This window comes from Ursus arctos, unplaced genomic scaffold (assembly GCF_023065955.2).
Source record: "Ursus arctos isolate Adak ecotype North America unplaced genomic scaffold, UrsArc2.0 scaffold_10, whole genome shotgun sequence".
Lineage (NCBI taxonomy): Eukaryota > Metazoa > Chordata > Mammalia > Carnivora > Ursidae > Ursus > Ursus arctos.
In genome coordinates this window covers 58,214,352-58,229,648 of record NW_026622764.1, presented here as the reverse complement: position 1 = coordinate 58,229,648, position 15,297 = coordinate 58,214,352, and the positions used below count along the sequence as shown (strand labels likewise).

General features: G+C 43.8%; 1 protein-coding gene across 1 annotated transcript in view; it reads right to left on the bottom strand.

Annotated features, from left to right (window-relative positions):
* Nucleotides 1-3,148: 3,148 nt before the first annotated feature.
* The window catches only part of RNASEH2B (ribonuclease H2 subunit B), a 76,409-nt gene continuing 64,260 nt past the window's right edge, over nt 3,149-15,297 (bottom strand). Inside the window, exon 10 of the mRNA XM_026493217.4 lies at nt 3,149-14,660. Coding sequence (XP_026349002.1) covers nt 14,628-14,660 — 33 coding nt within the window. The 3' untranslated portion in view covers nt 3,149-14,627. The remainder of the gene's footprint in view (nt 14,661-15,297) is intronic.

Sequence of the window (15,297 nt, the reverse complement as noted above, 5' to 3'; positions counted from 1 at the left end):
ATGAGTGACTACATCCTGCTTGGGGAACCCTCTGGAGCCTACTACTCATTCCGGAGTAAACACGGGCGGAGACAACCTCAGGTGCCCAGGGAAAGCCGGCCAGGCTGCGCACATGCTCTGCGAGCCCCCGGCACTCTCACGAGAGCGTTCTTTCTTGGAGGCATTTCTCTGTGTGGGAGCCCTCGGGAGCCCCCATGCCAAGCTGGGCCGTGTGAACACCCGCGGGGAGGGCCGATCAGCTTGGGGGACGCCTGCACTCCGCGCGCCGCTGCAAGGGCTACGCTCTCACCACAGCCGCTGGCCTGCCTGATGTCCATCGGCCGAACATCTGGCTGTCACTCCAGAAACCGACTGTTGTTGATGAGCCGTAAATGCATTACTCAGCAGGGAAGGCACAACGAGTCCACCCGGAGCCCCCTCCAGGCGTTAGGACCTTGGAGGAGAGGGACCCTTCCACACCTATGACCTGTTGGGTTCATTTCACCCGGCAACGCCTGGCTCCTGCCCGTCAGCTCCCTGCACTCACTCCAGGCCACAGTCCTGGGCACGGCAGTGTCAGATCCAAGCAGATGGCGGGTCCGGCTTCTGACCCGGTCTAGCTCGCCAAGGACTCTTACAGACTCGCTGGCCTCCAGCCCAGGAAGAGAGGTGGACATGTTCATTAGTAAGAACTTGAAAACCCCATCCACCATCCTTCCCCAAGGGAGCCCACAGCTTAATCCTGTGGCTGCTACAGCCAGCCCTGCCCAACCTCCCGACCCTTATATACCAGGCCTCTGGAGGTGGAGTTCATGGACACGGGTGGGGGTGGGGGTACCAAAACGCCAGGATGCCCCTTCTGTCACCCCTTTCCCTGTGCACCTGGCTTTCTCTAGGGCCATCTGAGCCCGGGTTCTGAATGCTGGGGCCTGGCAGGGGCTGGGGCTCGCCCCTCCTCTAGGTACCACTGCTAATTCTTTACAAGAACCCAGACTCCCCACCCCTTCTTTCTCACCCTGTCTTCTTTTCCAACTTTCCTTCAGCTGGAGTTGTGTGTGAGAGAAAGGGGGCGAATCATGTGACTGGCTGAGGAATGAGATCATTTCTCTCCCCTCCTAGCAGGTTTGCTGTCTGCTAGTCGGGGTTACTGGAAGAAAGCGGGAATGCTCCATTTCCACAGAAAGCCATCTGGCTCCACCAGACTCTCGCTGATGCTAATCTGTTGGTTTCTTTTCCTTTATTCTTTTATTTTTTTTTATTGTTTTATGTTTTGTTGCCCAGGAATACTTCATGCGCAGCTGTAAACTCAGACCTGGTCCGTCTGAAGGCAAGCGTGCATTCGATGCACACATTCATTACAGCATTGTGCACCCCTGTCCCCTTGTAGGTGTCAGGACACCATTGTTGCCACTGGTGGGTCTATGTAGTTCTAATGTCAGAGCTGTACTTTCAAATGGAAATCAGGCAATTATGCTCCACATGGAGAAATCTGACAGATGCAGAAGTTTTATACCACTGGCTGTGTCACGGAGACAAAGGCGACCAGCGCTCCCAGGGGACGGTTAAATAAATAGAATATGTTTCAAGGGTGCAGAAAAATCTAGGAATAATTTACTGTGTGTTGAGAGTTCAGAGATCCTGTGGCTGTTTAACTGCAAACCATGATAATGGTAGGTGGGTGAGCTGCTGAACTCATCCTCGAGAAGGCAGCGTTAACGAACCGAGTACAATGTGAGTTCAGACCCAGGCCGGCTCTGCTAGGTGCACCTGTTTCTCTGTTTCCAAATGCCAGCTTCAGGCTGCTTTTGCTTGTTCTGCCTTCCTTTCACGGGGGGCTCTGGTTTGGCCCAAAGAGAAGAGGAGCTGGTGGCAGCCCAAGGTCTGTGTGATGGAGCAGCTTCCTGTCAACATTCAGTGTTAGATACAGAGGTGCTCCTGCTGCAAAATGTGGTGGCCGTGCTGTCGTGGCTGCTGCTGGTCGCACACTTGTTACGTGCCACGCCCCAGCCAAGCGCTCTGGTCCCGTGAGTGTGAGGTAGGTGCTATTATCATCTGATTTTATGGATGGGGAGAGAGGCACAGGGGCACCAGGGTGACGCAGTTAGTTAAGCCTCTGCCTTTGGCTCAGGTCGTGATCCCGGGGTCCTGGGATGGAGCCCTGCCTTGCAGCAGGGAGCCTGGGCTTCTCCCTTGGCTTCTCTCTGTCTCTCTTGAATAAAGAAATAAAATCTTAAAAAAGGAAGGAAGGAAGGAAGGAAGGAAGGAAGGAAGGAAGGAAGGAAGGAAGGAAGGAAGGAGGCACAGAGCTAAGTGCAAGACCCAGGCTTTGGTTCTAGGCTCCCCACCCCCACCCCTGGTCGATGGTCGAGGCTCAGGCTGCTTGGCTGCAGCCTCGCTAATGTTCCAACAGAGAGTAGGGGGGAAGGTGCATGCTCGCTCATGCGCCCTTGACGAAGCCCCCGATGTCAGACACAGAGCTGGAGTGAACTAAGCGGGAGAGATCTAAATAAAAGCTAAAACTTAATTTTTCCCATAAGATAGCCAGCAGTGGAAACGAATGGTTAGTTTGGAGCCTGAAACATGTAGTAAGAGTCATCACTCAGTGCGTCTAAAAGTGAGTTTAAATTCACTTCTATTACCAAGACGTGACGTGCCCCCAAGTCCCCGTCATTGCTTTCTTCTGTCGGGACAACTCAGAGCAGGCTTTGGTTCGTGGCTTTGGACTTTAGCTGTCCCTGAACTTCCCCACTACGTGGCTGCCTTGGACTAACGTGAAAGCCGATGACAAATGCAACTGAGAGAAAAGGGAAGGCGCTTTATTTTTCTGAGACCTGTATCTGTAACCTTAGGTATCTGTAACCTAAGCATATGACCTAGGAATGGCTGCTACTTTCCCAGATTGACAAGTGCCATTCTGGAAATCCATGAAGCACATTCTGGAAGTCCATGAAGCACATATTGCAGGGAGTAAACGTTAATGAAACAAAACCAGAGGTTTCAGGAGACAAACGTTTACTAATTTGCTAGTGACGAGTAAACACCAGTCACACACACAGAACTCTCTGACTGTGACTTGTTTTACCTTATGCAAGGGTGGAATAACTAAAGAGATTCAAAACTTCTTAGACTATTAGCTTTGTCTTTTGTTAGGAAAGAAATCAAACTTCTGCTTGTGGAAAAATCAGTTTTACTTTTTTTACTCTACTGAATCTCTACTGAATACATTTGTTTGAAAATATGAGAATAAGCAGCTTGCATTGCAGAACCGAAAAATATAAAGTATTCTCACACATAAAGACCTTAGTAAAAGGGTGGAAAACACTAGTGACTAGCATAAGAGACTGAAGCCACAAATCACTCAAGAATGGGCCACTTAGGAGCCCAGCAAAGTCACAGGAGCCGCAGGAGCCTCATCCCATGGGTGGGCCCAGCCATCCTGAGTAACCCCCCACCCCAGCAAGGCCTGCTGTCACAGAGACCAGGCACTAAGGACCAAAGGGAGGAAAAATAGGAGCAAAGAAAATGGGGAAACCAATTAAAAATCAGGAATTAAAAATTTTAGAAATCAAAAAGAGCTAAAACAGAGGTTAATAGCCTCAAAATATATGTCATAGCAAATGTCATTCAGCTGGTTAGTGTCCACGATCTGTTATTAATATATAATATCTTTCCATAAAGAACTTTGCTTAACATCTTCAACGTAAGTTCTTTACATATCAAAAACTAGTTTTAATTAAACATTTGACAAAAAGTCAATCGGTTCACAGAGAAATCTCCAAAAAATTCTCAGATTCAACTAATTGCCATTGAAAGTTTTTTAAAAACACCTCTGATTGAAGAGGAGGTTTGTTTATTTTGCTTTTCTCTTCTCTTCAACACATTTATTTGAAAATATGGTAATCTTGTGATTGTTACTTTTTCAAAGTGAGTATGATTGGCAAAATCAAAATTGATTTTGACCCATCTCTTCCCAAAATTAATACGTGTGTGTGTGTGTGTGTGTGTGTGTGTGTGTGTGTGTTTGAATATGAACCTGGCTCTCGGGTAACATATGTATTGTAAATGTACTGTAACTCTGTATGTGACTGTGTGCGCATATCACCATAATACTTAGCGCCTCTTAAGAAAAGTAAAGCAGGTTACTGTCCAACGAGGGTACAGTAGGAATGCGACAGTGCAGGAAAGCTTTCCATCAATCATTCTAGCAAAAACATATCAAATTTCTTTACACCTGATTATGGGCAATGTGCACCTTGAAAAACCATGCCATTTAAGAAGATATAAAGTAAATCAGTGAGCAGAGCATATAAAAAACACATGTGGGATTTTTCAGACTACACCTTTCACACCCTCGAGAAAAATCTTTCCGGAGGGAGCCCCAGTTACAGTTACCCGTGAGTCACAGACCTCAGCTGGATTGAGTTGAAGGAACGATTGAAAGCCACTGATTTAGATCGAAATGTTAACAGTGGTCATCTTTGGAAGCTAGAATTATGGGTGACTTTATTTTTCTTCATCATGAGTTTCTGAGTTATCTGAGTAATGAATGATGGGAAGCGTTCACAGCACGATGCTTCAATGAGCGGGCCCTGGAGCCAAGCCACCAAATTTTCAGTCTGGCTGTGTGGCTCATTGGCTTATGCAAATCATTTTTCACCTTTGGGCTCCCCGTTCCATCTCCGTAGAACGGAAATCATCATAGTGCCTGTTTCAAAAAGTTGTTAGGATGACTAGTGAGATAATGCGTGCAAAGCACCTAGCATCTTGCATGTGTAACTGTGCGATAAATTTTAACTATTTAAGAAAAATCCTTTCACGGTCCATATACATACAGTTTCTTACAGAAATAGAAAAAGTGGAAACCCCAAGTCTCACTGAAGAAGTCAGTGTAATTTCCATATACCACCCTGCTTGATCCCTGGTGTAAGTGAGCACCCCTCCCGTTCCTTCTCTTCCACACTTCCCCGTGTACACACTCACTGTGACCTGACACTAGTATATTTGTTCATGAGTACCAGAAGTAGCCACCATGGTTGATTTCAAGCTACCAGTGGTTTAACAAATGGCTTGGAAAACTCCTGAATGTTTAACAATTGGCTCTCGTGAACCAGCACACCACTGGCTAATCTTCTATTTTGACAATTTTGACATATTGAAAATTGCATTTGAAATGGCACTTCGGGTTTGACAATGAAGAAAAACAACCCCCTCTCCATACCCTCAGGCCAGCACAAATATGGCAATTAATTTGTGGGCAATATTACTAGTGGGGGCCATTGGCTATAACTAAACATATGACCAAATGGACTATTTTCTGGGTGGATTTTTACTATCGTGATGGTGAAATGAAGATTTCTTGGAAACCAGTGGGATTTAAAGCCCATCACATGGGTCCCCAAATAGCTCCAGCACCCTGAGGAAACAAGCAAGGTTGAGGATCTTTGCATTTCTTTAAGAGTTTCAAGTATTTTTTTTTCTATTCGTTTCAAAAGTCAAAATAACATAAAAAGGCATATATTAAGATGACTTTCTCCTATCTCTGAACCTATCCACCCACTGCTCTCATTATAGATAAGCATTTTTAATTGATTGCTTGTTAATATTTTCTTCATGTAAATAGAAGCAAACACACGAGTGTTTTTATTCCCCACATCTACCGACTTTACACAAAAGATGCTATTTACATTGTTCTACACTTAGTTTGTTCACTTAACAATAGAACCTGACATTTTTCCATGTCAGTATATAGAGAACATCCTCGTTCTTTTGTACAAGTGCATGTTTTCACTATGTGACACATTAAAGACAGCCCCATTTCCTTTGTTCCTCCTCCCCATTGAGAAGTAGCTTCTACCTCCCTCCCCTTCAGTATGTGCCAGTCTTAATGATTTGTTCGATTAGCAGAATCCAGTACAGGTGAGGCTGTGTATGTAGGTTAGGCATGAAGAGCCCGGCTGCCTCCACCTTCTGCCGTGTGGGACACTCCCCTGGGGAAAAGATGCTGGGGGAGAGATCTGGCTACCTTGAGACCATCATGCTGTGTGGCAGCCAAGCTAGCCACATGGAGACCACGTGCAGAGAGGTGTTCGGCCAGTCCCCCGCTATTGTAGCCATGCTGGCCTGTGCGCTGGACGTGGCAATGAAGACCATTGAGGCTTCCGATGATCTCAGCTCGGCCAACATCTGACTGTAACCCCACGAGAACGTCCAAGTGAGAGCCGCCCAGCTGAGTCCAGTCAACCCACCGAACAGAGAGATGATAACACATTTTTGTTCTAATCACTGTATTTTGAGGTCGTTTGCTACATAGCAATTGGTAACCTGCACACATTATGCAGATGCACATAATCCATTTAATTAACCCCTTCTAGATAAACATTCGGGTTGTTTCCAGTCTTTTGTTATGCCAATCAATGATGTCATGAATAATCTTACCTATATATTGTTTCGCACAGGTGCAGGTTTATAAATTCCCAGAACTGGAATTAGTGATGCATTTGCAATTTGGTGCATTTTCATTCATTTAAAGTGCCAATTCCTTGCCCATTTTTCTATTGGTGTGTTCTTTTATATCTCTGTTTCTAGGAAATTGGTTCTGTGTGATATGATAAAACTATGAGGCAAATAGTTTTTTTCAGTTATCTTGTCTTTTGAATTTGCTTATATTGATTTTTGCCAGGAAGAATTTTATTTTTAAGTCTCACATTTCTTCCATTTCTTTTATCTTTTACCATTTAATCTTTGATCCATTTAGAAGTCATCCAGATGCATCTAACTTTGTTTTCCAAATTGCTACTTATCTTAAAATCACATATTAAATAGGCCCATATTTTTGCTTCTGATTTGAAATGTTACTTTATCATATACTAAGTTTTAGTGTGCATTTAGGTCTATCTGTAGTATTTTTATTCTGATTCTTTGGCTATTCATTTAATACCACACTCTTAATTTTTGTAACATAAAGTTATCATTTTAATTTGTAACATAAAATTATCACACACAAGGCTAGTGTGTGCCTTGTTAGTTTTGTTTCAAAGAATTCTTCTGAATATTCTTCCTAATTTATTTTTTCATATGAGCTTTAGAGTCAATTTGTTGAGTCACAAAATAATCTGGCAGTATGCTAATTGAAACACACAGGGAGATTTAATTTAGGGAGACTTGCCATCTTTAAGAGAGTCACTCCTTTTATCCAAGCATATGGCATGCTTTTATTTGTTTAAAACTGCTTTTGTATCTTTTAGAATCAGTTTAAAGTTTTTGTTTCATAAAGACCTGGAACATTATTCTTGGTTATTTTAGCTTTTTTGTTGTTATTCTAAGTGTAAAAAGGTCTTCCATTACATCGCCTCACCAGTTGTTTAAACGTATGAAAGCTTTTGAAAATTATATATTGATTTTATATTAAGCCACCTTACAAAATTCTTATTTTTGTAGTCTTTTTCAGATGATCGATCCTCTTGGGTCATCCAAGCATACAAATATATAATTTATAAAATAATGATAATTTTACATCTTTTCAGTTCTTATGGGCCTAACTTCTCTGTTTTTAACATTTTTAGCTTATTCTTGACTTTAGTAGGAATGTTGTTGGTATTTCTCCTTTAAACAATGTTGGCTTTCAACTTGGTTTATGTTAGCAAGTACACATCTATTCCTATGTTACTGAATTTTTTTTAGATCAATAATGGAAGTTGAATTTTACTACACACCTTCAAAGCATCTAAAGAGATAAATATATAGATCTTCTTTGATCATTTATATGAATTCATTTAAGTAGACTTCCTAAAATTGAACCATCTTTGCCTGGAATAAATCCCACTTTGTCATATTATACTATTCTTTAAATGCGTTGCTTGAGTTTGTTTGGTAGAATTTTGCTTTTTATTTTTGCATCAGTATTTTTAAATAACTTTGCTTTTTAAAAATTGTATAATTATTACCAGGTTTTTGTATTAATATTATGCTCACTTTTTGTGTCCTGTTTAATAAATCTTTCCTACACCCATATCCATTTCATCTTGTTTGGTTTTCTTATTTTTACCTTCCGAGCTCCTTACTGTGTTTTTTTATTGTCTATTTTCTCTCCCAATTCATCTTCGTTTCTTTGGCGGTTTATTTCCTCCCACTTCTACCCCGAATCTCTCCAGCTCACTCTCAGTCTCTTGTCTTGCTGTCACTGCCACCGGACAGCTGTGCCTCCGCATTGTGCCCCAGCTTTGTAGACGTGACTGCACCATTAACTATTTCACATCTGCAGTGAAATGCCTTTTATTATTTTCATCCGCTCTTTGACAACACTTTATCTGCCATTTGCTTTTCCTGATCTTTTTCTCCTTTTATTTCTGGAATCTCTAAAATAAATTAGGTGGGTTATTTTCAACGTCTCGCCTTTGAGGCCAGTGAGTTTTTCTTGGAACAAATATTTGCAGGATCCCATCCTAGCCAAGTAGGGATTTTCTTTATGAATCAAAGTTTTGTGCCTGAGTTTTAGATCTATTCTCCCCAGCCAATAAAGACAGGTGTTATGGGGGTTTTCAAAAAGCACCTCTCTTCTTTCTTGCTGCTTGGAGATAGTGTGTGTGTGTTAATCCCATCATTTCTACTTTCCACAATGAAACTGGGTCCAGAAAGTTCTTGCTGTAAAACATGAGACTCGGATTCCCTTCCTCACCTCATCTATGAACGTATTTTACTGATTCATCTTGATTTCTAAAGCCATATACTCTTCTCTCCTCTTCTCCATTCCCCAGCCTGCTCCCCTGCTCTGTGCAGGCCTTCCATCTATTTTGCTGTTCTTAGTTTTAACTCCCTCATCATTTTGCTGAAAATGGATATTTTATTTTCATTTCTTATTTTACTTTTGCCTTCCACAACTTCAAAGAAGGGGAGAGATAGCTCTCCCATCTTTACACTCAAATCGGAAAAGTCCACGGACATACATATTTCAAATTCAATGTGAACAGTCTAAAGGGTTGAAGCTGCGAATTTTGAAAATCTTTTAAAGGAGAACAATATGGGATTCACTTTCCAGAGCATGTAGGTGTTTTGAAGCCTCAAGATGGATTTAAAGTATTCAGGATATTTTCTTAGCTTATCATTTGGGCAAATCATCTCTCTGGACCTCATTTCTCCAATGAAGGGAAAGGATTTCTAAAGCCTTAAGACAGAGGGGACAACCCAAGGTTTAACTCCAAGAAATTAATCACTGGTAGTGGAATTTAGGCTCAAGGATACTTGGATGGGGTAGAAGATCTTCCTGGCCTTGGAGCCCAGGGTTCTTCCCAGAACAATTCTCTTTCATGTGCTGGCCTGTCCTGCCAGAAATGCCTGGGCTGTGGTAACATTTCCAGTCCCCAAACCCTTCTGCTCCCCTGCCTGCCTTCCCATCCCCATGGCAATTATTTAAAAACCAGACGTTTTAAAACACATCATATTGATATAATCAATGATGAATGCAACCAAGATAATTGGATCCACTCTGCTATTAATCCCCCAGTGACCAAATCCAGGCTGTGTTAAGGTAACTTACATTCTGTCTGTTCCTGCTAGTGCTCTGGAAACTCTAAACAACACAATATTCATTTACTCAAACTTTAATAAAATATAGGCAAATTAGCCATTTTTAAAATGGACAAAATACGTCTTTTAATGAGCTTATCTTTTAAAACAAGACAAAACAAACAAAAAAACCATTGGTACTTTTGTTCACATTTAAAAAATGTAACACTGCATTTCAACCATTATTCATTGTTCGCTAATGGAATCAATGCAAATAACCTTTACGTTTGTTAAAAGAAAAAAAAAGGCGAAAAATTCATTTCCTAAAAATATATTTGCTTAGAAATTCTTTTTACCTTATGAACTTCCTTGGCCTTATAAACCTGTCAGCAGAGCAAACTGGGAGCCAGTTTCCTGCAGCCATAAACCCCACCACCCTTTTTACAAGTCTTTATTCTTTGGAAATGTAAACACTTGTGTTGAAAAGCATTCACTGGGAAGATAAATGAGTAGTAAAATGATAAGTGCCCATTTAATGATTACTTACCTCTGGGCTGGTTGGCGACGGAGAACTGGCTTGAGGGGCTTTGCAAGCTGACTCCTTCCCCGCACCTGGGTAGATGGGGTCTCCTGGGGCCCTGCCTGGGCCTACCGACCCCAGGGCCCCTGCACAGCTGCTCCACACAGGCCTGTTAGCCAGCCTTTGCGAGGTCTCCTTGGAGCGCACGTTCTAACCGCGACTTAGCTTGAAACCCAGCCGCTGCCATCTTTCCGGCACAGGCCACAGGCCCAGAGAAGCCAACTGATATCCCCGAGGGATTCTCCAAACCGCTGAGGGGCGGAGGCTGCGTCCTCGCGCTTTCTGTCTGCCTCTAGTTCTGAGCAAGGGTCGGAGCGCACAGTAGGCGCCTGGCCTCGGGCCACGCCTGCCTCGATCCCCATCACTCCAGTTCACAAGCACCTGCCCGTCTACTCCCCCCTTCCCCCGCAAGCCCCATCTCTCCCTTTCCGTGGCTCCTCTTTTCTGCTGGGGAAGCTACATCTCCATCCGCTTCCAAGATGGACGCCTCTGCCTGCCTTTCAAGACCTGGACACGCTTCCGTCACGCAGCTGACCTCGCGCTGCTCCCGGATTCGCTGAGCAGCCACGCCGCGTGCTGCAGCGTTCAGGGCGCGCACGGCTCTGCCAATGCACAGCTGATGCGCCTCGGAGTCCGCGGTCTTCCCGGGAGAAAAGTTTAAAGATGGCGAAAGGATGGATTTACATTTAAAGGACAGAGAGCTTCCCCGAGACAGTAGGTGCCATATGCATGCTCATTACTGGGAATGAGCTCTTGCCAAATATTCCAAAGCAATAGTAAAATTAATTGGCGTCAGCTTATGCGTCAAGCGAGGGGTGCGTGACAGAGCGTGCTGCCGAGCTGCGGTGTAGACCGCGGTCAGGGTGGAACACCTCGGTCTCACGAATGCTGTTGTTCGGCACTGCCGTGAGATTCTTAGGAGCGACCCACTCTGAAATCACCCTGATTTTTCTGGTTTTGAGTTCTTCCACTTGTCCTAACTGCTCCCCTTGTCTCATGCTGTTGAGAAAAGAAGGTGGTGTTTTTTCTTAGCAGTGTGCCTGCCCATTGGCTGTTAGGAAACCAGAAAACAAGTTTTAAGAAGTCTTTGAAAAATAAAATACATGGGCCTTGAGTGGAAGCCTGGACCTTGTGATATGTGATTATCAAAGGCAGGGCCTGGGGGGTAGGGGAGGAAGGGCAGGGCAGTGGGGGTGTCAGGAGGGCCTGTGCCTTGAAATCCCAGTGCCCAGACCACACCGCAGACCAGTTCCGTCAGAATTTGGCCCCAGCGTCAGCGTTTTTTAAATCTTCCAGATGACTCCCAACGTGTAGCCAACGTTGAGAAGCACTCCCTGCTGCCCACAGCGTGTGTTGCGGGATGTGATGGACTGGCCGACGTGAGGTGGGGGCGGGGGGGCGGGAAAGCCAGGGAACTTGCATCCCGCGGAGTGAAGGGCTTAGCCCATTGCTCCCGGCGTCTCCCCTCACTTCAGATACAGAAAATTCATCTTCTTGAGAAAAAAATTTTGACTGGCTTTGACTGTATTAAATTTCCTGAATCATTTTTTATTCTGCTTTTTAGGGAAGAATGTACATTCTTTATTTGGGTCAAGAGGATGTAGTTAATAAATTTAATATTTCTTAGTTCTTTTGAGAATTTTCACAGGATAGATTTAACTCCGGCCCTCTGAAGTTGTTTTCTCTTTCACCTAAAAAATAGGTAATAAACCACTTCATACATGTCAAGTACCGTGTGAGTTTCTGGGGACACAATGGTGTGTGGAGGGGGTCCTCAAGACCATTTGCCTGTTTGAATATCTGCTGTCCGGACTTACAGGAGTTGTCAAATAGTTGTAGTCACAGCTAAGATTTATTACGGTGGTGCCCTAAGGGACAGAGACACAGGCGGAGTCGGGAGAAATCACGTGCAGTCTTCCTTAAGCTTTCTCTGCCTCCCTTCCCGTGAGCCGTCAGAGTGCAGCTAAACCTTTGCCTGCATTCAGGACTATTTCTATATTTCTAACAGTCGGTATAGCTGAAGCAACGGGAATACAACATTTTAAGGCTTTTGATACTTCTTTCCAACTTGGCCTCCAGAAGTTGTCCTTTTTTTATATTCTCCCTAGCAGTGCGCATTTCCCACATCCTCTCTGGCTCTAAGCAGGGCTGTTTTCTTAAAGTCCTTGATGGTCTGACGAGGAAGGAGTATCTCATTTTATATGTGCATCCGTGACCCACGTGCTGAGTGTGGAACACGTGAGACCTGCTCAGCTCTGTGGGAACTAGAGACACGGGGCATATGGTCTCTGCCCTCAAGACTGCTGCCGCTCCAGGTGGGAAACAGCCTTACGCTTGGTGGCAACAGGCGGGCAGAGGAATGGGCTTTTTTCAAAGTACTGGGGTTTTATTCTATTGGTCTACTCTTAGTTTTCCTGTGAAGTATTTCTGCAGGAGGAATCAATAGGATAATATAATATCATATAATATATAATATAATAATATAATATAATATATATAACATATATAAATATATACCAATTTAATAAAACAATACAGGTAAAACAATGAAGTAGATTGAATGGAAAGTGTGGGGCTGCCAGCTAGAAAAAGGATAGAAACTGGATATTAAAAACTGGATGACTAAGAAAAGAAGCAGATTCAGGGCCAAGGAAACAGTTACCCAGAGGAACCCGGGCAAAGGTGGGGGTAGGGATCATTTTTGCCTATGCTTGTCTTTTTAACTTTCTGGGGACTATATCATGAATTACTGTGTAAAGATTTAAAAAGTAATGAATTTTTATAATTTTAGGTGTGTTGAATTTAAAGTGTTAATAGTTCTTCAAAGTTCAGAGGCCAATGGAGTATGAGGTTGGGGCACAGGTAAGAAAGTGGGGCTTCCAGTGACAACTTAGGTATCACCAGTATTCAGCGACTTTGGTCCCCAAGGAGCGGACTATATTTAAGGCAGTAAGTGAGTGTGTGTGAGTGTGTATAGAGGTGTGGGTAGGGAGAGGGAAAGAGGAAGAGGAGAAGAGAAAGAAACAAAGGGCCAAGGACACAATTGATAAGTGGACCCTGTGGAAGACCCAGAACTGTTCCAACAGGCTTTTCTGAAGTTGGGGCAGCCTTATACATGTGGGAGCATGGTGTCCACACAGAGGTTTCCCAGAAGTGTCTTTCTGGAGGAGAAAGAGATAAGGGACAGCCATCACACTAGCTGGTTCTCCCGCCTTGAAACGAGGTCCTGAGAGGCAAACTGATTTGCTCAAGGAGGCACAACCCGCTTTGCAGTAAGACTCCAGTGCTGGCAGTTGCTTTGGCCAAAATATACACTGGCTTCCAATGACAGCGCTTGGGATGATGCAAGGAGAGGACAGAAAGGGCCAGATTTTAACTCCACAACTGTATGTTGCACCGGGTGTCAGGCTCTTGGTTCTTACCCAAACGGCCTGGATTCTAAACAGTGATTTCTGCCAAGCGCTCCCTCTTGGAAGCCTGTCATACACCCGAATTCCACAGTGGACTTTCTAGAGTTGGGTTTCTGAAGAGGAGGGTTCACGTATCAACTATAGAGCGTGGGGATATTAAAAGTCCTTCAAGGTTAATGCAAATTTCTATATGTGAGAGGAGATGTGTAAAAAATTACAGAGCACTTTCCAGAACCAGGTTCCACTTACCTGCTGGAATTAGAGAATCAGAGACAAAGTTGCTTCTTGAAGAAGAGGTTTGGGGTCCTGTGTGAATGCAGGAAGATCACCGGGTGGATTCTACCCTATTCCTCTTGTGTGTCATGTGGACGAGCCAGCTCAAATCCCTGGGCATTTTTGCACAAATCCCTCCACTGCCCCCTAAAACGTATTCACTGTGCATCAGAATTCCCCGCTAAATTATTTTTCGGCCTCTACTTTCAACTTTCCCCCATGTCTTATGTCCTCAATTAAAAAAATAATAATTATACACATACTAGACTTCTTTTAAAAATGAATCAATGTTTATAACTCTAGCAGATTGTAAAATGCCCATGTTCAGGTATCATTTTGAGTTTGTAGCTGCCAAACTGATAAGGAGTAAAGAAAAGTCAGGCTTTTTCTTTTTTCTTTGAAGTCAGGGTAGGAACTTAGTTCGTCAAATCTTTTAGTGTGGAATCAAGTATGGACAGTCAGCACACACATACTTACACCACGCTCAGCTAGCCCCAGGAGAGGACACAGGCCAACGTGGTCAGGTTTTAGAAAGGACCCCAATTTCACCATGCGCCTTTTCCTCCCACTGTTGAAATCAGAAGCACTATATAGTACAATGGGAGACAGGCCGGGGGCAGAGGGATGATGTGGCTTGAGTTCTCAGGCTGTGGGCACTCTGGGGTACATTCAAGTTCCACGACAGAATCGCCTCCAGGGCAAAAGGCTATTACCTAAATGCACTAGTGGTGTTAATAAAAGAAATAGATCGTTAGTGATTAGTTCTTTAAAGTACACTTTCGGCATTTGCAGAATTTCTAGAAGGTGCAGAAGAGAAAGTCTTAGCCCCTTGTGAGTGTCTTAAGTTAGAGAAGATGCAGCCAAGCTTTGCACTGGACCTGCTGTCACTTGGCCCTTTTCCGTCTTTGTGCTGCCACCTAGAGAGAAAAGGAAGACATAGGCTGTATTCTGGTGAGCGGGAGCAGCCTCTCAAACCCCAAGCACTATTTGCACCTTCTAGAGCAAAACAAGCTGGGCTCTTTCAGTTCCGAGAACCGGCAGCCTTTACACTTTTGCTTCTAAGGGAAGACCTCAGGTAAGGGGCCGGGTTCCTGTCGTGGCCTGCCTTCTTCCCTGAGCTCACTGTGGGGCTAATATTAGTCTCCTGGAGGCAGGTGGGTGGGTAGGAAGCATATTTTCTTTCCACTGTTCAAAGCGAGTGAAATACAAAACCTCAACATCACCCAAATTTATGGAATGAACACCATCATTTTAGAAGAAAACCAAAAATATAAGAAACACATGAAAACAGGGTTCTTAAGACATATAATTCTTAAACCCTCTTTCTACTTGTTTCCTTTTTCTTTCTTTTCTTTTAAAAGGCAGGTCCTTGTTTTTCCCCCCAAAAGCAGGAGGCCAACGTATAAAAAATAGATAAATGTAGACTTGCTGGTGGCAGTAGTGGCCCCTGATATCCCTCTGAAGAATGCCTCCAAACACGTTTAATGACGACATGCTGGTTTCTGACTGTGTACAAGGTCAAACATAATTTATTCTGCAGCTAGTATGTTCTCA